Source organism: Mchenga conophoros, linkage group LG12, assembly GCF_057382185.1.
Source record: "Mchenga conophoros isolate Kocher_MC1m ecotype Shallow Benthic linkage group LG12, M_conophoros_male_GT1.1, whole genome shotgun sequence".
NCBI lineage: Eukaryota > Metazoa > Chordata > Actinopteri > Cichliformes > Cichlidae > Mchenga > Mchenga conophoros.
The window spans coordinates 20,252,737-20,276,857 of NC_140537.1; the positions used below are offsets into that span (position 1 = coordinate 20,252,737).

The 24,121-nt window shown below is 41.4% G+C and overlaps 5 protein-coding genes across 8 annotated transcripts; 2 read left to right on the plus strand and 3 right to left on the minus strand.

Annotated features, from left to right (window-relative positions):
* The first annotated feature begins 4,498 nt into the window (after nucleotides 1–4,498).
* Nucleotides 4,499–5,681, plus strand: LOC146562528 (polyubiquitin-like). Its single transcript, XM_085294339.1, has one exon. It carries the CDS (start codon nucleotides 5,102–5,104, stop codon nucleotides 5,600–5,602), a length of 501 nt encoding a protein of 166 aa, XP_085150465.1. The 5' UTR covers nucleotides 4,499–5,101; the 3' UTR covers nucleotides 5,603–5,681.
* pxmp2 (peroxisomal membrane protein 2) lies at nucleotides 5,669–8,227 on the minus strand. The gene is made up of 5 exons (XM_085294338.1): nucleotides 8,058–8,227; nucleotides 7,602–7,724; nucleotides 7,239–7,401; nucleotides 6,395–6,514; nucleotides 5,669–6,291 (listed from the first exon to the last, which is right to left on the minus strand). Exons 1-5 carry the CDS (start codon nucleotides 8,165–8,167, stop codon nucleotides 6,223–6,225), a joined length of 585 nt encoding a protein of 194 aa, XP_085150464.1. The 5' UTR covers nucleotides 8,168–8,227; the 3' UTR covers nucleotides 5,669–6,222.
* Nucleotides 8,228–9,334: 1,107 nt separating this feature from the next.
* unga (uracil DNA glycosylase a) lies at nucleotides 9,335–12,097 on the minus strand. Of its 2 annotated transcripts, XM_085294353.1 has the most exons (7): nucleotides 11,838–12,097; nucleotides 11,307–11,507; nucleotides 11,128–11,223; nucleotides 10,494–10,591; nucleotides 10,227–10,315; nucleotides 9,924–10,102; nucleotides 9,338–9,840 (listed from the first exon to the last, which is right to left on the minus strand). In XM_085294353.1, the coding sequence occupies exons 1-7, from the start codon at nucleotides 11,934–11,936 to the stop codon at nucleotides 9,700–9,702; spliced, it is 903 nt and encodes a 300-aa protein (XP_085150479.1). In that variant the 5' UTR covers nucleotides 11,937–12,097; the 3' UTR covers nucleotides 9,338–9,699. The 2 variants fall into 2 exon arrangements, with proteins under 2 accessions (XP_085150478.1, XP_085150479.1); XM_085294352.1 differs by lacking the exon at nucleotides 11,838–12,097 and having other exon boundaries at nucleotides 9,335–9,840; nucleotides 11,307–11,609.
* Nucleotides 11,601–15,554, plus strand: alkbh2 (alkB homolog 2, alpha-ketoglutarate dependent dioxygenase). Its single transcript, XM_085294354.1, has 4 exons — nucleotides 11,601–11,736; nucleotides 13,398–13,694; nucleotides 13,768–13,966; nucleotides 14,050–15,554. The coding sequence occupies exons 2-4, from the start codon at nucleotides 13,415–13,417 to the stop codon at nucleotides 14,384–14,386; spliced, it is 816 nt and encodes a 271-aa protein (XP_085150480.1). The 5' UTR covers nucleotides 11,601–11,736; nucleotides 13,398–13,414; the 3' UTR covers nucleotides 14,387–15,554.
* usp30 (ubiquitin specific peptidase 30) lies at nucleotides 15,543–23,285 on the minus strand. 3 transcript variants are annotated; one of them, XM_085294345.1, is made up of 14 exons: nucleotides 23,176–23,285; nucleotides 22,074–22,230; nucleotides 20,884–20,993; nucleotides 20,619–20,792; nucleotides 20,422–20,525; nucleotides 20,020–20,118; nucleotides 19,750–19,795; nucleotides 19,576–19,670; nucleotides 19,413–19,472; nucleotides 19,237–19,323; nucleotides 18,968–19,048; nucleotides 18,614–18,836; nucleotides 18,400–18,508; nucleotides 15,543–17,360 (listed from the first exon to the last, which is right to left on the minus strand). In XM_085294345.1, the coding sequence occupies exons 2-14, from the start codon at nucleotides 22,142–22,144 to the stop codon at nucleotides 17,108–17,110; spliced, it is 1,512 nt and encodes a 503-aa protein (XP_085150471.1). In that variant the 5' UTR covers nucleotides 22,145–22,230; nucleotides 23,176–23,285; the 3' UTR covers nucleotides 15,543–17,107. The 3 variants fall into 3 exon arrangements, with proteins under 3 accessions (XP_085150471.1, XP_085150470.1, XP_085150472.1); XM_085294344.1 differs by having other exon boundaries at nucleotides 22,074–22,233; nucleotides 23,176–23,282; XM_085294346.1 differs by lacking the exons at nucleotides 22,074–22,230; nucleotides 23,176–23,285 and adding an exon at nucleotides 21,799–22,024.
* Nucleotides 23,286–24,121: the final 836 nt, after the last annotated feature.

The following is a 24,121-nucleotide window of genomic DNA, read 5'->3' on the forward strand; positions in this document are numbered from 1 at the left end:
CTGGAATAAGACTGGTGGACCTGAGAGAAGAATGAAAATTTTTTGATTGAAGGGTTGCGAAATCTCCATGGATCAACAAGATCATTCTGTTTCATAAAATCTGAGAATGTTTTAGACATAGATGATTGAGTCAAATTACGAGGACTAGATCGATCCAAAATTGGATCAAAAACACAATTCAGATCACCACCAAGGATAAGCAAATGTGTATTCAGAAAGGGGATGTTACTCAGCAATCTATTAGCGAATTCAGCATCATCAAAATTCGGGGCATATACATTTACCAACAAAACCTTTTTCTGCATTAGGGTACCAGCAACAATGATGTATCTACCGTTCCTATCAGCGACAACATTGGTCAAAGTGAATTGAACTTTCTTATTAATGAGAATGGCCACTCCTCTAGCCTTCGAATTAAAATTTGAGTGAAAGACCTGACCTACCCAAGGGCAATATAACCTATAATGATCCTTAATGCGAAGATGAGTCTCCTGTAAAAATGCTATGTCAGAATTTAGACGTTTCAAGTGAGTAAAAACCTTAGATCTCTTAACAGGGTTACCCATACCTCTGATATTCCAACTAATGAATCTAAGAGGCATACCTGACCCAGCAATGCTGGGGTCTATATTTCCATTAACCATTTACAAAAAGGAAGAGGAAAAAGACCAAACCAAAATGCCAGTGGCCATGAAGAGCCGAAATGGGACAGCCCCCCCCCCCAACCCAACCCTGAACACAAATACACCCCCAAGTCTCCACAGAACAGAACAAAGGAGACAGCAGTGTACCCCCAAAGTAGCAAAAATGATTCACCGAAGTGACTGGACTAATTGTTGTCTAAATAAAAATAAAAGCGAGAGAGGGAAAAATAACCTCTCACCAACTTCTCTACAGCATAACAGTGTGCGCGTAACAGTAAACATGTTTTTTTTAAAAAGGGAAAAAATAAAAAGGAAACCAACCAACCAAAAAAAGATCTCACAGTACAAAATATGACTTCCTCAGAAGGAGAACTTTCCAACAAATCACCGAAAGTGCATAAAATTTAAAAAAACAAAAAACAAAAACAACATACATAAATAGATAAACAATTAAAACAAAAACAACCAAACAAAAAAATAAATAAATAAAATTTTAACAGAAACGAAAAACAACTCAGTCCTATGCAAATCAATGCAGCAAGCTTGGAGAAGATTGTGCCGGACTGGTCCGAAGTTCAAGAGTATATTATATGATCCAGTTTCAATAAATAACAATGAAAATAAAAGGAACCAGCACACCAACAGTACAATAACCAGCACAATGGCCTAAGAAAACAATGCACAGGTGGCGTTAAACCTAAGGAGACCGTGAACCCTTAGCAGCATTACAGTATCAAACTGAGGAGCTAACGAGGCTCACCCAGAAATCAAAGTTTTGACATAATCACTGGCCTCCTCTGCCGAAACAAAGTCCTTCTCGACACCCTTATATGTGATGCGGAGTCGCGCTGGATGAAGCAGGCCATACCGAACACCGTCAATGCCACGGAGTTGCTGCCTGACCGTGTTGAATGCAGCACGAGCCCGTGCCACCCTGGCGGTGTAGTCGGGGAAGACTGAGATGGTCCGATCTCCAACTTTAATCTGTCGGCGTTCTCTAGCACGTCGTAAAATGTCGACACAGTCAGTGTGGTAATGAAACCTGCATACAATGGCTCGTGGACGGTCGCCAGACTTAGGTGCGGGTTGGAGGGTCCTGTGCGAACGATCCAAAAGCGGCTCCTTCCCCAGATCAAATGCTTCTTTTAGCAAGGAAGCTACGGCGGCAGTGGTGCACGTGTCAGGGCCCTCCGGTACTCCCACTATCCTAACATTGTTGCGCCGCGATCTGGACTCCAAATCTTCACACTTACTTTCCAGCTTGGCTACATGAGCTGTGAGGCCCTTGATAGTGTTTTTCATCTCAGCTATATCATCAGAGCAGACAGTAAGTGCGTGCTCCATCTCCTTCACCGTACCTTTTAGCTCAGACATGGTAGCGTCATTTGCAGCTTTATCGATCGCCAGCTGCGTCTTCACCGCCTGCAGGTCGAACTTAATGGTAGACAAAGCATCACCCAGAGTATCCTGAAGTTCCTTTTTAAAGATGTCGGCGATATCTTTCCTCAGCGAAGCCAGCAACTCGACCTTGAGAGCCTCAATATCAGGATTAGCTTGACATGTGGGGGGCTTTGCAGGAGACGACGGCTCACTCGCGGGTGTGGTCGCGGTTTGCAAACTAGGCCTCAGTTGTGTCTGAATAGTACTGCGGGTTTTAACATTTTTTGCTGCCATTTTACGCCGGCCCGAGTAAAACTTCTCAACAAGACAATCCACAAACCAAAACAGGACTGAAAATACGGCCAAAACGCGCGAATAAATAACAATTTAATCGAAATCGGCGGGAGCTCCCAGACTCGCGTCCTACTCCATCAAAGCTCAACCGGAAGTCTGTTTTGAGTTTTTATGTGCTTCTGAGTTTTTACGTGCTTCGGAGTTTGTACGTGTTTTTACATGTTTTGGAGTTTTTACGTGTTTTGGAGTTTGTACGTGTTTTTACGTGTTTTGGAGTTTGTACATGCTTCAGAGTTCGTGCTTTGTCTCTAGGGGCCACCGTAAATATACTTTTATTTATTCACTCCACATAAAATGTAATAAATAAATCATATAATACAAAAATCAACTATTCACATTTCAAGTTTTAACTATTTAAATTTTCAGCTTTTTCCTTTCACAAATTTAAAGTGAAAAGAACACAAAACACTGCAAACCACAACACAATTAAATATAAATTATAATATGAAAACTAAAAGAACATGCATATTCTCTGTCATATGGACCTGCATGAATAAACTTTCTCAATCCTTTATCATCTGCAACCGAAAATAGTTGTGGATGATTACTATACCTTTCTAATGTTGCTGTCCCTGCCTCTCTTTCTCTCTCTCTGGCTCTGTTCCTGTGCTACTGAGTGTAACTACCGCCCCTCCCCCCTCTGCCCAGCGTAAAGCACAAGGCTCGCGTGCAGAGTGAAGCGAAAAAAAGTACGAGAGAGAGGCTGAGAGAAAGAAAAAAAAAAAAAAAACCCACGTGACGGCTCGCGATAAGGAGTCGGCTCGCGTCGTTCACGTCAAAGAGGCGGCTCTAAGAGCCATTTCGTTCGCGAACGACCCATCACTATTAGATTGCACTACCGGCAAAGGAATAAGCTTGAAAACGGGCTCTCTTTTCATTGTTTCCTCACCTGGAAGCATCATGAGGGAGCTTATGTGTTGGATGTTACCAAAAGAAGGCGTCTAGCCTGGATAGCGGCTGTGAGACGAGCTGATATTCAGTTCTCTACCATCCACAGATATCTGTTGGTGTGCTTCAGTATTTTCATTCTGGTAAGTTACTCTTTTTATTTTCAATGCGCTCTGAGGTCATAGCAAATTAGAACAAACATGAAGAACTACCTTTATTTATAAAGTTGCTCATTATTTGGCATTATTGCAGCAAACCAGCCTATGAAATGAATGACTGGGTTCCAACACTACACATGGGGCACTACGAAATCTTTGTACATGCTACATACATACTACATGCTAACACCATGCCAATCAGATTACTTCTTCCATGTGAGGGTGAAAAGGTGACCCTCCTGGATAAGATGGCAAAGGTTTGCTGCGTTTTGGTGAACATGTGCCCCAGTGTGTTAGTAAAACCAGGGGAAATGCTCTTGTTAAATACTCCTAAAAGTCTTGTGCTGTATATGCAGTGATACATTTTCAAAAGAGACAGTAAATTACAGAATGCTAGCAGTGGGTGATATTATATAAATGCTGTCATCATTTTATGTGAACATTTTGTCATTTGTAAACTATACATGACACTGATTCTACATTGTAACTGATGTGATGTTCTATAAACTGGTTTTAATTAAAAATAGGTAAACACCTGATTTTTTCTTTATTCAACTTTTGAACAGTGGTAATTAGTAAGTACATAATCAGTAAATGCAAATTATTTACAGGCCCCCCTAAATTAAAACATTATGGGTTATTCAGAACAGAACTATGCTTGGAAAAATATTGTCCCATCAGTTGATCCAACTCCTCCACAGTAGCAGGTGGAATTTTTCTGTTTTGAGGACGGCTTCTTTTACCTGTCACTACAGATGGTCTGTTTATGTTTTGATTGAGAGAGCCTTTTTTTGGGCAGCTGAAGAGGAGAAGTCTATCTTATGGCCAACCTCTGGCTGTATCTTGGTCATATTACCCAGCAAAACCCAGTATGCAGGTTCATCTGTAACAGTCCTTGTGCCAGAGATCCTCACTGTTGCTTCTACTTTAAACAGAAGAGCAGGGACATGGGTGCAGCTCTCCGCGACTCCAGCCATACAGCTGCAGTGGGCGGCTTCAACCTTCCCTGTGATGCTCACAATGACCCATGGCTGAAATGCCGGTTGATTCAGTCTTTGAGAGTGCAGTACCTGAAACACACACAGGCAAAGTTCAAGACACGAACTTTAATAAGCCAAGGCCGACACAAATGTGTTGTGTCTACGTTCAAATACATTAATCATAAATGTAACAAATAAAGTGTTTTTATGTATCCATCTATAGAAAGCTGCATGTTATATTTTAAATCTGCATGTTTCTTTTTAGAAACCTATCAGCAAAAGACTCAAGTATGTAATGCAAGGATGTAATCACTTTCAAAAGTGAGAAAGCATAAAGTTCGACTTTAAGTGACAATTGTGGACACCTAAGGAGATTCTACAGGTCATGCAGGCATTTTTCTTAAGTCTAGATTTTGTGAAGGAAAGGCTTTTTAATTACAGCATTAGAGCCAAGTCATGCTTAGACAATAGAAACTGAAAGTTGTTATGGCAGAGAGGGAAAACGAACCTTAGGTGAGTGTGAGGGTGTGGATCAGCTGAGGCAGAGTGTATATAAAGGCTGAGCCCTTCAACTTAGCTGCTGCTCGAGCATCATTTACGTTTCCACGTTTGAAGACTTGAAGTGAAAACGTCATCACAAGGTAGGAAGCTGATAAAGAACTGAAAAGTCATTTTTCCCCAGTGTGTGTGTTTTCTAATGGACTATTTTGAATTCTTTCAGACTACAACCAACATGGATATAACTATTAACATGCTGGGTGAGTCCCACACTCTGACCGTGAACCCAGAGGACACAGTTGGCTCTCTGAAAATAAAAATCCAGGAGAAATTGGAAGTCGACCCTCAGACGCAGAAACTGGATTTTCTGAACGGTCATCCCAACGACGACTCCAAACCCATCAGCTACTACGGCTTACAGCACGGCTCCCGGGTGTCCCTGCTGGTCACCGAGCCTCCTCCACCTGCTCCCATCCAGGTGTTCCTCAGAAATGAAAAGGGACAGATGAGCACCTACGACATCCAACCCGGCGAGACTGTGAGCAACTTCAAGAACAGAGTCGAGAAAAGAGAGGGGGTGCCAGCGAGCCAGCAGAGGCTCATTCACCAAGGCCGGGAGATGCAGGGTGGCAAACTGGAGGACTACAACGTCAGAAACCACAGCACCATCTACATGACTTTGCACCTGAGAGGAGGCTGAGGACACTTTAAAATGGTTCAGAAAACCCATGTATGTTATTTAATATTATAAACTTGACTTAACTCATTTATCATATTTATTAGTGCTTTTATTTTGGAAAAACAAGAACATTCCCATAGACCGTACAATATGGGTCATTAACCAGTTTGCAAATCTGTGTTTTCTTTTGGCACAACAGATAAGTAACTCATACAAATCAACACGTTGGTGATTCTGTCATGACAAATACATGTTAACTGTACTTATTACAAAGCATAAAGTTAACAACAGGAGCCTACGTCTCTTCACATTTCCTCTGCCTGTGTCAGCTCAGGAAGGTGGGGCTGTCATTCTCAATGTTTATGAGTCATATAAAGTAATAGTTTATTAGATCTTACACTGTTAAGATATAAATTTCAAGTCAAGTATTTAAAATGTTACAGCAACATGTGGTAATGGTTTCAGTCCACTTTAAATTTAATCACAAGCGCTTGTGTATGTGAAAATTAGTGACCAGATTAGGCACAGATTTATGGCAGTAAACGTAACAGTCTGTTGTATGATCTCAGTTTTAAGGCATTTACAAATATGCCAAAACTGTTTCCTGAAGATGTGTTTTCTCTAGAGACGTCTTGGTAGCATCATTTTCTCACAGATGCAAGGTAGGCATACCAAAATAAGGCGATCATGTTGGCAAACAGCACTCGGAACTGAAACCAGAAATGTACACAGAAACAGAAGGCGCGAAGAAATTGATTACATGTGGCGACAGAAAATAACTCATTCTCTGATGAAATGAAGTGAAACGTGTACCTGAACAGGGACAAAGTTGATGTTTATGAACTGGAAAGGGGTCCAAACTTTCCAGTTCATCTTCAAAGCGGTCCAATAACTTCTTCTCATCTTCTTTTCAAAATCAGTCCATCCTTTAGCCTAAGGGACAGTGGTTACAGTCATATTACATGCTTATATATAAAATCTTTATATTGTGGACATGATAATTAATACTATGGTAAATGTCCAGGTTGAATCGGGTACTTTGCCAGGTTCTTGGTGTCAGATGAGCATGAAAATGAGTTCACTGTACTCAAATGGCCTCCACAATCAGCAGATCTCAATCGAATTGAGCACCTATGGGATGCAGTGGAATTGGAGACATGCAACCAACAAATCTGCAGAATCTGTGCGATGCCATCATGTCACTACAGACAAAAATCTCTGAGGAATGTCTCCGGCACCTTCTGTGCCATTAAAAAAAAATCAAGACAGTTCTGAAGACAAAAGTAGATCCAGCTCAATAGTAGCAAGGTGTCCCTAATAAATTGGCCAATGAGTGTACATCATAGTGCCAGTCCAATGTTAGGACATATGTATGGCATTAAAGCTTGTTAAGATACTGGCAATGGTGTGTATAATGAACAACAAAAAATTGTTGTTCATTGAACCACAACAACTACGCTTAAACACCATTCCAGTGCAATGAAAAAGCAAAACTGGACTCCTAAGTTGTGTGAGCTGTTTTGATAAATTAAGAAATAATTAAATGAGGTGAGGGCCTCTGCTGCCTCAGTTTTGACATGACTTTTTTTTGCATTAGAGAGCAGGTGTCCCTCTATACAGAGCTAATTTGAAAGCAATGGTGTCTGAGATGACCCACCTCCAGGATGTTCATTACAAAGTAGAAAAGGAGCAGAAAGCCCGGGGCAAAAATAAGCCGGTCCAGCAGCAGACGTTTGACTACACAAAACCGATCTGTGGTGGGAATCCATACTTCCATCAGCTGGTAAAACAAGTGGCTCACGGGTCCTGTAATAAGCAACCTGAAACACACAACAAGGGCAAATATGAATAGCAGAAGAACATCTAAATGTTATCACATAACTGTGTTATCACAGACACCAATAACATTGGACAGTGTTCGATTAGTTTTATCAGAGTCTAACTGGAACAACATCACAATCACAGACCTGCAGCCTTAAAACAAGTCAGTGCTCAGTCTGCTTTCTTTACTGGATCTCACCCATAAATGGCGTAGCGTGCAGCTCCAGCTGCATCGATATTACTGACAGGAGCTCCCTTCTGGGCTTTTTTTCTCGCCTCCACAAACTGAGACAGAAGGTTTCCTAAAGCAGAGAGGATGCCACTGAAAATACAAAGGACACACACACACACACACACAACTGTCAATAAGTATCAATAGTCCACTTGCAAAAGACTTAGTGGGGGAGGTTTTCAGGACAGATGCTGATTGGCTAAAAGCAGTGCTGTGACAAAATGAGTGTGCGTTCAATGCAAACAAAGTCTTAAAGAACCTGAAGACGAGCAGGAAACAAAACACTGATAAAAACACTTTTCTTAGTTACAGTGTAATAAACGTCCCAAGAAACCTGACTACAGTACAGTGGTTTGGCTGTCAGTAAATGGGAGCTTCTAACTTGCAACACTGTCAAAGTGCAGAAACGCGACGTGTACTAACCTGGTTACAGATTTAGTCAGGATGGGGTATTTCTTCAGGAGGACCAGGTACTGCTGGAGTAACCTGAAATGTACGGAGGAGTCCCGCACGGAGCGGCTCTGCACGGGCATTCTCAGTTTTCTACCTGTGTGAATATTACTACCACTACCGCCTCTCTTCCTGTCGACGTCATTGCGTCACTGGTGGCGCCATGCATTGACGTCTACATCCGAAACAGTTCGGAAACGAGCATGAAAAAGAAAGAAAAGAAAAAAAAATTCACCTTAATTTCACCATACACCATTAAGCAATAATTTTGAGTAAAATGCAGTTGAAATACGTAAAATAAAATGTTTATTTAGTAAATAATTAATCGCCCTTGGTATAAACTAAATATATATCAATCAAGTACATTTCATTCGACCAGATTTAATATTTTAAATTGCGTGTATGCTAGATGGGAAATGTACATGTAATTAAATTAGTTAAGGTCTGTATTTTTTTGGTGTATGCTGCATAAATGTTCCATAAACTTGAAGAACATAAAATAAAAGAAAGAAAGAAAAACTACCTTTTAACAGAAAGAAACCTTCAGCATAACCAGGCTCATAGAGGGACGGACATTAGCCGTGACTGGTTGGGCCCCGAGATTATTAATAACTGATTATTAAATGCAGAGTGGTGAATAAATACACAGCAAGGGAAACTATATACTTTCTTCTTCCTATGATTATTATTATTAGAAAGAAAATTATTAAATTAATCTGCAATGTGACCTCTTTTGGTCAGCACTAGTTAGCATGGGCCCCTCACAACAAGGTGATTGAGCATGAATCAAGAAATTTAAAAAATGTTTCTTCTTAAAAAAGTATTCAGTTTCCACAGCATATCTCAGTTTTCCAGTCTACAACCTTCACATGTGCCTTACAGGTTTATAGATCGGAGTAGACCTATAAATGTACAACAGATATTATAAACATTTATCTCATATAATTTTTGGTTATATTAGACACAGCTAACCTGTAACAAGAACATTACAATGACTCTGACTACTTTATGTTAAAGTTTAAAAGCAGTTTGTTTTTTTAGCCTAGGTTAAACCCAAAAATGTATCCATCTAAGTATGAAAGCACAATGTTGATTTATAGTTGATGTATGCTACTTTATACTTCTACTTACACCCCATTTAGGAGAAAATAGTTTTAGTTGGTCCCTCAGATTATTTTTCAAGTTAATAGTTTACAAAACTATGAACTACTTTAAATTACTGTGAGAGAAAAAAAAACTACCCTTATTCAACAGCAGACCCTAACAGAACTCAGTGTTACAGACGTCAGAGGTAGTCAACATGCCTGGCATTAAAACACTATATCTGCCTTTTGGAATCACTTTAATTAACCCAACATTTATGTAAAAAAGTAAGAACAAAAAAGGAACTTTATTGTTTAACCTAAAAAGAGCAATAGTGTACAAAACATATTTACAACATGGAAACTGTTATGTGCATACAAAGATATGCAGTTCAACAGTAAGCTTTAGCCAAAAGGCTTTCAAAAAAACTATACAGAAAAAGCTGCCAATACTAAGAAGATGCAAAAACAGGTTGCAGGAAAGCTTATGGGTGTTTTGGTCTGTAGTTGAACACATGCTAGAAAACTAGAATTCAAAGTGCTTTCCAGTCAATGGGAGACTTTCCAGATTTTTGTAGCAGCTCGTTGGCCTTTGAGAAGTGTCTGCACCCAAAAAACCCCCGATGAGCAGACAGGGGAGATGGATGAACAGCCTGCAAGACGTGGTGACGTTTCTATAAACACACAGAGAGAAAACTTAGTATGAAAACACATTATAAAGCTTAAGCTGAATGAGCCTGAATTAAAAACAACTGACCCTGTCTATAGCAGCTCCTTTCTTCTGAGCATATGATCCCCACAGCATGAAGATGAGGCCCTCCAGGTTTTTGCTGAGCCACTGCACCACAACGTCAGTGAATGCCTCCCAGCCTCGGTCTTTGTGGGAGTTGGCCTGGTGCGCTCGGACAGTCAGCACAGCGTTGAGCAACAGCACTCCTGGTGAGCAAGGTCAAAAAAAAAAAAAGGAGGAGGAGAGCAGGTTTGTTGCAGCTCTCTTATTGTGGAACTATGATTAAACATTTAACAAAATGGGTTTTTTGTTTTGTTTTTTTTCAAGTACCTTGTTGGGCCCATCCAGTCAGATCTCCATGTCCCGGGTGCTGGAAGCCTTTGATGTCAGAGCTCAGCTCTTTGAACATGTTCTCCAAGCTGGAAATGAAAAGGATCTGACTCAACAGCACTGATTTCAATTAACTCACAAATTTCCAACACAGGGAACAAGCAGGTATGAAAGTTATTCATTCACAGAAGAAGAAAGAAGAAATTGCATGAAGAAAGCCATTTATATGTGTTTTTCCCCCATCAGAGGTAGTGAAGGGCTTCAAACCTGGGGGGAGGAGGCACTGGTCTCTTCACACTGAAGCACAATCCATGAGCTTGGTTAGGACCGTGATATGGATCCTGGCCAAGGATCACCACTTTTACCTGGAATTGTAGACACACGTTTGGGTTAGGCGACTGTGACAGAGTAAAGGACACCTCAGATAATACATCACACAGGAAATTTTTTTTTATGCAGTTGTCTGCTGGGGAGATGGCAGCGCAGAGAGGGTTGGCTCGGTCCTGCATAGTCCCCTAAACCCCATAGAGGAAGTGGGTGAGACGAGGACGTTAGCCAAACTAATGTCGATTATGGACAACACCTCACACCCCGTGCATAAGACTGTGGAGGCCCTGAGCAGCTTCTCGAGCAGCAGACTGTTCCTTCATCCCGACAACAGTCGCACTGTACAGTATACACACAGAATAAATACCGTCTAAAAATACATGTGTATCATTATCACTCCCACTGCGCTTTATGTACATCTACAAATATAATAACAGCACAAAAAAAAAAAAAAAAACTGTAACAAGTGAATTTCCCCACTGTTGGATGAAACAAAGTCTATGTCTACGTCTAACAACCAGTGTCACTGAAGCTCAATCTGTACATGGCATCGATTGTCAGTTTACACACTTACATCTCGGATGTCACACATCTGTGTCCAGGTAAATACATGTTCAGCAGGTGGGTAAACTGTGTGGCGTTTCCTCTCTTCACAAACAAAACTCGTCAGCTGTGGGAGAGATGTGAAGTCACTATAACTGTTCAAAACAACAGAGACACAGTGTGCAGTATCCCGTCTCCTCCTCTTCTCACTTGTTTGAAGTACGGCTTTCCAAACTCAGCCGACAGCGCCTTCCTCCAGCTCTCCCCGAACCCTGGTGGTGTTTGAACGGAAGACAGTCTCTCCAGCGCCGCTTTCTTGTTGCGGGCGATCTTGTCCAGCTGCTCCGGGGACAGAGGGGCAGGGCGTGGGCTGCTCTGCTCCGTCTCCACCCCACAGCCCTTCTGCTTTTTCTGGATAATTTTAATGTATTGAGAAACACATAGAACTGGTGAGAAGCGGACAGCCGGGGGTCTAAACGGCTTCAGAAAGTGTCGACAGAGCGGTGGAATCATAGTCGCGCTGCGAGTGTCACGCTGAACACCAACAACACAGCGGTGGCTTTGAACGCAGCTTGGAGTACGCGAACGCGTCGCGGGAAACTACAAATCTCCCAGTGTCTGAAACGCTCATGACTCCACTGTAAGTTTTTTAAATACATGCCAACAAGCTAATATAAAACTTATAAGGTACATATTTAACTCTTAAAATTTAAACTGTTTTAAAAAAGAAATGACACTCACCGGCTCGTTTGCATCCTCCTCGGATTCAATTAACTCCGTAGAAGTCCTCTTCTTCGAAACTGGCGAAAAAAATGAGTTAATAGTCTTCTGTCCAATCATTTTGTCTAAAACACTGCGGTGGTAACCTGCTGTAAACCAAGAGAGTTAAAAAAAAAAAATACCCGGAATGAGAATAAAACAGCAGTCTGCTGCTCCGAAACCCAAATCTCCCCAAGTGGGAATAACACATTTGGCGCCTAAACAGTGACGGCACAGAGATATGTTAATGAGCTGAGGGGTGTTCAAGACACACTACTGTTTGGCGTTTTATGTTGTTAAAAGTAAGCGTGCAGCACCTAGCATAAGGATAAGCGTCTATTTACATGAATAAAAAAAGTGTCTGTCTGACGTTTTTAGGGATTTTTGTTGTTGTTGTTATTTAAGGTGTTTGTTGAACGAAACAAAACGTCCACGTAATGATGACCAGAAAGCCTCATATTTAAATCAGTTTTGAGTCATTTTTCATGCAAAATAACTGAGCATATTTTCTGCTGTTCTTCTTTCCGGTAAACTAAACATGCACTCACCGGCCACTTTGTTAGGTATACCGGGTCAACTGCCCATAATGCAGGTCGGCCAGTTGCGTCACATAATAGAATTTTAGTGCATTTAGAAATGCAGACATAGCGAGGAAGACCTGTTGAAGTCCAAACTGAGCACCATAGTGGGGGAAAGGTGAACGTGGCATGGTTTTTGGTGACAGACAGGCTGTTCTGAGTATTTCAGAAACTGCTGGTTTGCTGGGATTTGACCACACACCCATCTTTAGTGTTTACAGAGGATGGTCTGAAGAAAAGAAAAATATCCAGTGAGCAGAAGCTCAGTGGACGAGAATGCCTTGTTGATGTCAGAAGACAATGACCAGACTACTTCCAGCTCATAGGAAGGCTACAGGAAGTCAAATAAACACTTGCTCACAACAGCTGAAGCTTGACGCAAAAGGGCTACAGCAAGCGAGGATGCAGTGGCCACCAAAATTGGATAAAGATCATTAGAACATTAGAAAAACGCTGCCTGGTCTGATAAGTCTGGATTTCTGCTGCAACATTCAGATGGTAGGGTCAGAATATGGAGTAAAGAGCATGAAAGCAATGATCAGTCCTGCTTTGTATCAAAGGTCCAGGCTGCAGGTGGTGTAATGCTGTGGAGGATATTTTCTTAGTACACTCACAGGCACACTTACTACTAACTGAGCATTGTTTAAACCCCACAGCTTTGCTGACCATGTCTGTCCCAACAGTGAATCTATCTTCTGATGCCTGGTTCAAGCAGGATAACACACCATGCCACAAAACTAAGATAATCTCAAACTGGTTTCTTGAACATGCCAATGAGTTCACTGTACTCAAATGGTCTCTACAGTCATCAGATTTGAATCTAGTAGAGCACGTTTGGAATGTGTTGGAACAGGAGATTCATATCATGGATGTGCACCAGACTGCAGCAACTGTGTGATGCTGTCGTGTTAATATGGACCAACATCTTTGAGGAATGCTAATGTTTCCTCTTTCCATCACTCAGGTATTAAAAATCCACCAATGGAAAAGTTTGTGATTCAGGATCGGAACAAACGTCGCTGCACCAGTGACACTCCAGCAGGAAGTCCGAGAAAAAAGATTAAACAGGAAAGAGACGAGAAAATAAAGGAGGAAGACTCTGAAGATGATGAGGATGCAGCCTTTGCAGAGTTCTCCAATCCTGTTCCCTGGCAAAAAATAGAAGCAGAGGGACTAGACTGTGATTATGCACTGCTTTTCTCTAAAGAGGAGGCAGACTGCCTTTTTACACAGCTGGAGGAGGAGGTGGTGTATGCAACAGGTACATCAACCCTGTTTTCTTTAAAGTTATGAGCAGAAGTTGCAGTGCATTTTAACTGTTGCGCTTGTTCCAGGTGAAGAGTCAAAGGTCCAGGTGTATGGAAAGGTGTACAACATACCGAGAAAGCAGGCCACGTATGGAGACGCAGGCCTAACGTACACTTATTCTGGGGTGAGGCGTACAGCCTGCCCATGGACTCCAACTTTGGAATACATTCGAGACACTGTCACTAAAACGACAGGACAGACATTCAACTTTGTCTTGGTCAACAGGTGAGAAATGACTGATGCAAGCTGTAAATGTCACAGTTTTGAGATTTGGAGGTTTTACTGATCAACACACTTTTCTCCATCAGGTACAAAGATGGGCAAGATCACATGGGCGAGCACCGTGACGACGAGAAGGAGCTGGACCCCGGCTGTCCCATCGCGTCGGTCTCTCTGGGAGCAGCGCGGGACTTCTTCTTCAAACACAGAGACTCGCGAGGAAAGCAGAGCCGCCGACAAATTGAACCTGTGAAGCTGGAGCTCGCTCACGGAAGCCTGCTCCTCATGAACCCGCCGACCAACACCTTCTGGTACCACAGCCTCCCTGTCCGCAAGAAGATCCTCCTGCCTCGCATTAACCTCACATTCAGGCGCATTCTGCTGGACAGCAAGCGTGAGACCAAGCCAAAGCCGGGTGTAAGTTAGGGACACGGCCATGTGCACAGCCACTAACAGCACAGCTCCAATTTAAGCAACTTGACACTCTGGAGGAAGACTGTCTTAATTTTTTTCAGTGAATCAGCATTTAACTTTGCTCAACTCATATTCATGTTTCTGTTCGAAAAGAAGGCAAAGACTTCAGATCAATAAATGTAAACAGTTGACTTGTGAGCTTGTTAGTTCTCATTGATTGGACTGCTGCTGCTGTACTCTAGCAGCTCTGGAAAGTAAAAGGTCGCTGGGTTGCATTTAAAGGAAAGGCATGTAAACAATGAAAATGTACTTCTTAGTGGATTGTCAGGTTGGTCCAAATGTAGACTGCTTTAATCAGACTTCTCTTTAATGGGCTTAAATGGGTATGAGAGGAGGGTGCATGACTTCAGCATCAGTTTGTTCCCTGGATATGGAAATATTTGTTGATACAGGAGCTTTTTTTATGTTCCAGAGTTGTCAGATTCCAAGGTTATATACACTTGCCAATTTATTAGGTTGGACCCCTTTTACCTTCAGAGTAGTCCCCAGGTATTTTGGTCCATGTTAGCATCCTATAGTTGTTTTAGATTCATGATGCAAATTTTCTGTTTGCCCCCACATCCCAAAGGTGCTCTATTAGATTGCTGCCACAATCATTAGATGGCAAATTTTGGTAAGACTATACCAATTGTAGCCTCAATTTTCTATTGTTAGCTGAAAGGACTAGCACCCAGTGTGGTCTCCTGCTGCTGTAGCCCATCTGCTTTGCAGTTCCAGCATTCAGAGATGCTCTTCTGCATGCCTTGGTTGTAACAAGTGGTTGAGTTACGGTTGCTTTCAGATCAGCTGGAGGCAGTCTGGACAGTCTTCTCTGACTCTGGCACTTAGAACTGCAGCTCACTGGTTATTTTCCTTTTCAGACCACACTCTGTAAACCTCAGAGATGATTGTGTGGGAAAGGCCCAAGTAGATCAGCAGTTTGATCAGATAAAAGATTTGCTGCCTTTGGTATACCAGTAACAAGTATACTTTTAAACCTCTTGCAAATTGAGCAGTTTTCAAATTAACTGTATTTCATTCAAAGACACTTAAATAATGGGGTAGTTAACATAACAATCTCTTAAACGTACCAAAAAATGTTCTTGCTTTAATAAAACACTCTAAAGACCATTGTTAATGCTTTTAATACCTGAAAACGATCACCTTACAGACTGCACACAAATACAATCTCACATGAATATACAGTAGTGCAAACTGCAAAAATTAAGCAGTTTTGCAACAGATCACTGCTCATTTTGACCTTGTTGGTCAAAAGTTACACATTAATTATAAACAAACAGGATGACTACAGAAATCTGCAGTCATGTTAACTAAGGGCACGTCTCTTATTAACCCGTTTAAAAACACCCACAGCATGTCAACTGGCTGTGATGTGTCACATTTCAAGGAAGGGCCCCGTTCACATTAATTGTAGCACTCATGGTTCCAAGTGTTTAAAATCTCAGGCATTTAAGACAATATGGCACTTAAACCACAAACGTGCAGTTTTATAAATCGTGATAGAGTTAGGTTCACTAGAAACAGCAAAAATAATCAAACAGAAACCGTGTCAATAGAAACATTATTACTGCTCTGGGTTTACATACACTGCTGAGAAGGATTAGGCAAACTACATCTGACAAAGAGAACCGGAGTCAAGGATGTTTCCACCTTTGTGACTCTACAGAATATGCAACAGCTCCTAAATATAATCACTGACAAGTCCTAATGAGCCACTTGAAGGCAATGGACAAAATAATAGGAACACCTTGAAGCAGCCTAGGGTGTATTCACATTTAAACACCAGAAACCACACCTCTAGCCAACTTTTGAGCCAGCCTAAACACTGTATGCTTTCAATGTGAACCGCAGTTTGTAGGGTTATTATCTTGGCATAGACTGCACCAATAAGCCACAACAGTAAAACCACCAGTCTAATATTGTGGTGTCACCAAAATCATTTTGGCATTTGTTTAATCTGCTTGCTTGCAGGATGAAGCCTCTCCATCAGATCAGGATTTGGGGAATTTGGAAGCTGGGAATATGGTAAATGGACTGCATTTATTTAGAGCTTTTCTAGTCCTACTGACTACTCAAACCACTTTACATTCAAGTCAGTCTCTCTCTCTCTCTCTCACTCACACTCACACGAGGAGGTGGGGTTTGGGGTAAATATGCTGCTGGAGGAGGATACTGCCACAGAGTGCCATTGCTTGGGATGCAACAGTCTTTAGGTGGGTGGAGTGTACCAAAGTAGCATCCATATACCATGACCCATAGGTTTTGCAGCAGATCACTGCACCAGTGATGACAACCATTACTCATTTTGCTTGTCAGTGGTTTTTGATGTTGTGGCCGATGCAGCGTTTAATGTTCCTCTTTCTTTATCTGGTAGAAGTCGAGGTGTTACATAAATTATTACATGTCAAAGAAAAAGTAGCTTACCGATAAACGCTAACACAAAAATCCTGCAGTTTTATTATCTTTGGGATTAAAAGGCTCCTCCTCTGGAGCAGAGCAGCAGGCAAGGTGTCCACAACACATCACACTACACCCTAGGACAACTCTAGGATGGCTTTCTTCTCTGGTGTCATGTTCACAAAGCCACCTGTTGGTAACCGTGCTGTCCCCTGCCACATCGAGTGTGACAGTGTGACTGGAAAGGCAGAAGTCATTCAGGCTGCGAGCCTTTGGTTACTGCTCTGACTGCAGAGAGAGGCCAAGCCTTCGAACTCTCTCGTAAAAGAGCATGTAAGCGTTGGAAGACAGCACCTCGTGCAGGCTGGCTTTGCGTACCGAATCGTCTGACATCCACAGCCACTGGCAGCTGAAGGGCGAAGAGCTGCGAGATGAGGAGGGACTGCGGCGGTAGGTGACGAAATGTCCTGAGTGCATGTCACCGTGGTGAACCAGCACCGCCGTGAGCTGGAAAAGGTACTCTGTAGAACTGGAAGGAACGGGACAATTACATGTGGTTTATGATCAGTCCTCGCTTAGACCCTGTGTGGAACAATCTGCATGCACGCTTTTTGGATGCAGTCTTTGTTTCGGTTCATTTTCACCGGTGCGTTCGTTAATAAGGTTGTGACAGACAATGGATGTCAGAAACAATGAAAGTTATTGCTTTGAATGTTATTAAATAGAAATGCTGGTAATGGTATCGATGTTGTTTAAACATAATAAAGGGATACTGGGTTCTTCTTGTATAGTACTTAGTGTAGGTGTATGAGAGCAAAAATAGGTCTAAGACAAAGCTGTAGATTTCCTTTGGGTAGCCTACTTGGCGTTTAAACAATGAAACTTCAGCTTCGTGATAGTTTAGCTTTCAGTAGAAAGGCTTGTTAAGTTTAATACACGCTATAGGGACAAAAGTGTTGGGCCACTACGCTTAATCTTTGAACTGTTTGCCATCCCATTGCCATAGATTTACAAACATCCATCACCTAGCAATGCAGTTTGCCTTTACAAACATTTGGGAAAGAACGGGTTGTTCTAAAGAGCTCATTGAACTCGAGGGTAGAGCTGTAATAGGATGCTGCTGTTGCAACAGGTCAGTTTGTGAAACTTCTTCTAGATATTCTACCAAAAGTGGTATTATTGCAAAGTGGACGTGTTCAAGAACAGCTACACAGCCACAAAGTGACAGACCACATAAAATTACAGAGCAGAGTCAGTCAGCAAAGTGCATACTGTGTAAATGTAATCCATAGTGGCAGCTCCAAACCTCCACTGGCATTAACATCAGCACAAAAACTGTTTGCCGGGAGCTTCATGGTAGGAGTTTCCACAGCTGAGCAGCTCCTGTGGGTGTAATGTGTAGGTGGCCCAGTACTTTTGTCCATATGTATTGGTTTTAGCTCTACTAGAAAAAAATAAAAATCTGTAGACACATTGATATCTGCTAATTCTGCCAATGCGGAAAAAGGGATTTCAATTACCAGATCACCACTGAATACCCTGATATATTTGAGTTCCTTATTGATTACCTGTAGTCATATGCGAGGCTGAGCTGTGGGTTCACACCAGAAGTGTGAAGGAGGACCGATGAACAAGTTCCATTAGAAAAAGGTTTGTTGTTGTTATGATGCTCTGAATCTGAAACACGAAATACAATAAATGCATGAATCTAATAAACTGAATAATAATAATAATAATAATAATAATAATAATAATACTACAGATGCAAGAACTCCAACATACCGGAGCCATTGGCAGAGGGTTTTTCTACTGAATCGTCTCTGCTTTCAGCCTTTATGGATTTTGCAGTGCATCTGAGCCGCTGACTCCTCTGTGTGGAAGTGTTGTGTTTGTAATGGTCCATTGATAGATACTCTGCAAACTGCACATGCTCCTGTCGTTTGATGGGGGTTCCTTCACTCGACCACGTCAATCTTTGCAAATGGATGCAAAGGCACTGGGGGAGCTAACAAAGACTGCCAATCATTTACCCTTCAACCTCAAGCTGGATAAGTACTAGCATTTGCCATGTACAGAGTTCCTAAAAGGAAAATAAATAATTGGGTTATTAATGCTTAACCAAAAGAGACTACTTACCTTCCCCAGTTTTAGCTGTTTAACAAATGTTGTCCTTTGGCTTTCTACAACTGGTCCATTTATTGTGGTTGCTTGTTGAAGCTGAGGAAAAATGATCAAAAACTTAAAATTTATACATAAAATCAGCAAAAAATACACCTGTGAAAGAAACAACTGGACCTTTTGTTCCTCTTCAGGCGACCTCCCTACTTCAAATCTTTCACTGAGTAAATCATTTAATGAGAGGATTGCCACAGTATAGCTTGGCACTGATATGGAAGTGAGTGTACCTTGGTGCAGTTTTCACACTCCACTTCTTTGATGGTTTCCGAAGAGATAAAGTGCTGAAGACACTGATCTAGAGAGATCGGCCGCCCCTGAGAACAAGCACAAGTCATATTATAACAAACAGAACAACCATGAAATATACTGTTGTGTACACAGCACAAGATACATTTTCACTTACCCACTGAGGTAAAGGAATGGACAGGGAAAGACTATCAAACGAGTCGTACCGCACTGGACTCTAAAAATGCAAAGCAGAGGTATAAAATCACATCCTGAAAGAAGACAAACAGTAATTTTCCTTTTTTTTTTTTCCCCTCAAAAAGACAAAACAAAAAACTCACCTGTAGCTCGCAGCGCTTGCAGAACATGTTGCTTGTTAACCGGCCATGAAACGGATGCTGAAACTTCCACGGACTTGGTATTGGATGAAGGGGAGCTGCCAAATGAGAATTTCACTCAAATGAAATACAACTTTGTTTTATCATCTAGGTTCTATGATTTCTACTCCTTCTCACCTCGACTTCTGCATGTCATAGTTTTCTCATCTTGATCTGGGAGACTCTGGTATAAAATAAGCACACACACAAAGAATAACTAGACACATATTTCTGATACTTCAACAGCACAGAGACCGACTGAGATTTTTAGAGTGTAGGAGGCAATCTTTGGATTATTATGGCCTACAAACTCCAGATTACAATTGTGCTTCATTGTTCTAGAAGACTCTACAGAGTGTATTGGAATGGATGCAACATGCAAGAGAAATGGCGAGAAAAATGAATTACCTCAAGGGAGTGCATATCAAACAGATTTGTGACTTTGGGCTGACGATCTCGCTCCTCTTCCAGAGAAGATGTAAGGACATGAAACAGCTCATGTGCATCCTAAGAAGGGATGAACCAACACAAACAACGGTTATGAGGTGGACGAGCAAATTGTATACAAATCTAAAGCTGGTGGATCGATCCACTGCTCCTCCAGACATATCCTAGAAGAAGATAATGAACGCTGAGTTGCCCCCAAGAGTGACAGTGTATGTGAATGTGTGTTAAAAAAAAAAAAAAAAAAAAGCCTGGAGGCAGATTAAGTTGCTGAATGTGTGTGAGATTGGGTCAATGAGGAAAAGTACTAGTGCACTGCACTATTCATTTGAAATAAAAACAATATCAGCAATAATACCGACTGACCTGCTCTTCAAATGAGCTGATGTGCCATCTGTACAGTCTGAGGACATCCAGGAGACATCCAGCATCAAGAACATCATCCTCACCTGGCTCTTCACTGGATAGCGCTGTCAGTGCAGAAACAACCTCCATGTGAACATTTCAGAGGAACTCAGCATGTCCAGTACACTGTGCTTATATGACACACTGGTTTTATGTACCTTTGAGAAGCTGGAGCAGTGTCGTGGATAGCTGGTTGTCTTTGCAGGACTGGATTGAAGGCAGAGCTGCAAACTTCTCCAGCCACCTGATGAATGACGGACATGCTGCTAAGCCCTGAAGTAACGAGTTCAGAAAGCAGGTGTTCCCCAAGTTTAAAAGACCTGGTGCCATACCTGCAGGGAACCACGAGTCACTGTAGTTTGCTGCAATGTAAACAGTGCCATAAATATAATGTGTGCGCCACACGGTCACAACAGCTCTTACCTCTCTTTCTTTTCTTTCGCTCTGTGATTGGACCCCACAAAACATATACTCCAGCTGCAATCGCAGCAGCTATCCCACCAATGACGCCCCAGTTCTTTATCATCTTGTTTCTAAAAACAACAACGACAACAACATATTCCTATCAACAAAACACAGCAAGGGATCAGACATGGGGGGAGGATTCATAAAAATAGGACAGAAAGGATAGGCATGAGAGTAACATTTAAACATATATAGACTGATAGTTGTATTGATGATGGAGGTGTGTGTGTTTTGTTGTTTTTTGGCCACCATATCTTGCATCACTAAATTTTTGGCACCCAATAAAAGCGATCAGCTCGGATTTGAAACAAAATATGATAAAGGTTCAAGCCAAAAATGAATATTAATTCTCTAATATACCACCAAACACTTTACAGACTAAAGCTGTGAAATATAATTAAACATCAGCTCTGTCATAAAGTTTATTCTTACAAACTGTTTTTTATTAAACTTTTATTCATCAATCCCACTTTTTCTTACATGCCACACTGGTATAAGTCGTCCTAGCATTTGAGTATATAAATATATTTAGAATTTGTAAAATGTTATCCTCTCAGACAGCACAGACAAAACGGGCACAACAATTCCACTCTGATCTACTAACCCGACATCTAATTAGCTAATCTGGAGTAAACGAGGACACGACGAGACTCGATCACATCAAAGAAAACCTCCACCGACATCTGCTCTGATAAAGCTTCAGTTGAACTGCCTGAACTTATGTTTGCGGCTTCAATACAAACATTATGTGGGTTAAAAAAAATTTAAAAGTCCCTGGCGTTACTAATTACCACATCTTTATCAGTAAGTAAACACGACCCAGTTCACATAAGAGGACATACAGGCTAGGTTTAGCTGTAGTAGCTAACTTACCGAGAGCTCCGAGGTAAGGCTACCCTCTGGCCCCTACGTATCCTCCATCAATAAGCACCCACGCTTCTATGTTCAAAAACAGTCTATACCTCATTAATATCAGTGCATATCTCCTGTAGCAGGCTTACTAACTGTGGCATTAAACCAGACAGCGAGTCTGCGCATGTTTCATTTTGGGTCCAACCAAAGCCTACGGCGGCGGCATCGCGACCGCGCTTCTTCCTTCCGCGTGCACCTGCAATTAAGCTGTTTTGTGCCAGGTGGTGAGGATTTACCTGATTACGGGTCCAGTGCCAAGAAACTCCCGAACAAGCTTATCAGAGCTTTTTGCTCTGCACCACAACATCCTGCTCCTTCTGCGGAACTCTCAATGGTTGGTGGTGTGTTTCAGGACGGACCCAAGGAAGAGTGGCACGCCTGTAACGTCATTACCTGCTTTCGTAAGAAAAAAAAAAAAGTAGGGCTTGAAGCACTGATGCGTTGGTTTTGATTTGATTAGTCTGAATTAGTTTTTATGCTTTCATCAGACTCTTTAAGAAAACAGAATAAAACCACAAAATTCTTTACATTTCACAAATCTTTTAAAATCACACTTCAAGCTGAAACTCAAAACAGTTTTTTTTTTCAAGTTCCCCAAAACATTTTGTAGAACAAAACGAGAGGTTTCACACTTGGAAAAGAAATTAACCCATCAAAACACCGTGCAAGCCTTCCAAATTTCCATAGGTCTTATTTCAATTATTTTCTCCTTTCTCTTTTTACATGTTTTTACAACGTTGTAATGGCCGTAAGCACCTACGAGATCAGATGGTTTTGTTTTTTCAGAAGAAAGACAATTAAATCTGGCCTGTAAACTCTCTAAGTGGCTTTTACGGGAAGTTCAGGAACTTGTGCCCTGCCTCACACTGCCCCTCACTTGTTTTACACATGACACGAGGAAAGTAAAGGATTGGCTTACCCTCTGGTATAGGGCCAGAGCCAGAAGGCAAGTAATCTTTTCCATTGTCCTATTTTCATTTCAAGTGGACTGATAAACACGTATCTGCGCTTTGTTATTATTATTTTTTTTATTTCTTTGTTTAATTTTTTTTTTAATCTAAATTTCAGCTTCTATTTTTTCATATATATAGTTGCACCTGCAAAAGAGGGGACATGTATTAAACGAAGTCCTTCAGTTTTCAAACTCTCTGGTTTTGATTGTATTGCAACTCTTGGAGCTAGTCTCTTCAGAAGTGTAGCCTTTTCTACTGATGATTGGAGCACAGGTGCAACATTCCACCTTTCCTGCTATAAACACACAACCTCTGCATCAAACGTCCCTTTTTGCTGCTACTAAGCTTCATATTGTATGATATATATAAATTGAAAATCTCATACCTTGTACAGTGTATAGGTTTTCTGTATAGCACTATTGTTATAAGTCAGGGGTGGGCAATTCCAGGCCCCGAGGTTTTAGATCTCACCTTGGGTCAACACACCTGAATCACATGATTAGTTCGTTACCAGGCCTCTGGAGAACTTCAAGACATGTTGAGGACCTAATTTAGCCATTTAAATCAGCTGTGTTGGTTCAAGGACACATCTAAAACCTGCAGGGACACCGGCCCTCGAGGCCTGGAGTTGCCCACCCCTGTTATAAGTTATACCGCATCTATTTGTTCTGCACTGTCCACTTTGCTGCCGTAACGTGACTTTTCCGTGAGTGTATGTGAAATTCATTGGCTTAGAAAACAAAATGCCAAAGAAACTTCCATTTATCTCAAAGAAAGCACACGAGTGCAGTTACCAAGCAAGAGTGTAGATTTAAAAAAGGATGTTTGTTGGACTCTTTTAAACAGAAAACTGGTATAGCGCTCAGAATGAAGACAAAAAAGTACTTGGAAACACTAGTGCCCTTTTTAAAGACTGCCAGTTTTGACACGAAAGCTATGTGACTCTAAAAGCGTAAAAGGGAAAGCTTCTACCAGGTTTCCGTCTCACATTTAATCTATCTACACCTGGAATATGATACCTTAAGAGAAAAAAAATCTTCACCTTACTAATTTTTAAACCCTGGTTACGTCACTTGTTGTAACTTATTTCCTAACCCCTATTATTATTATTATTATTATTATTATTATTATTATTATTATTATTTAAATATATAGCAAACTTGCATCGAGTTGTACTAATAGTTTCAACCCCACTCGTACACTCGCTTCTGGGTGTTCTTTCAATAACTTTCACGTTACAGCTTTAAAAATTCCGATTCATCTGTGTTGTGCGTTTCCCGGTCTGGTTTCCAGCGTCAGTGTTGATAACTCGTCATGTGTTGGCTCGTGTA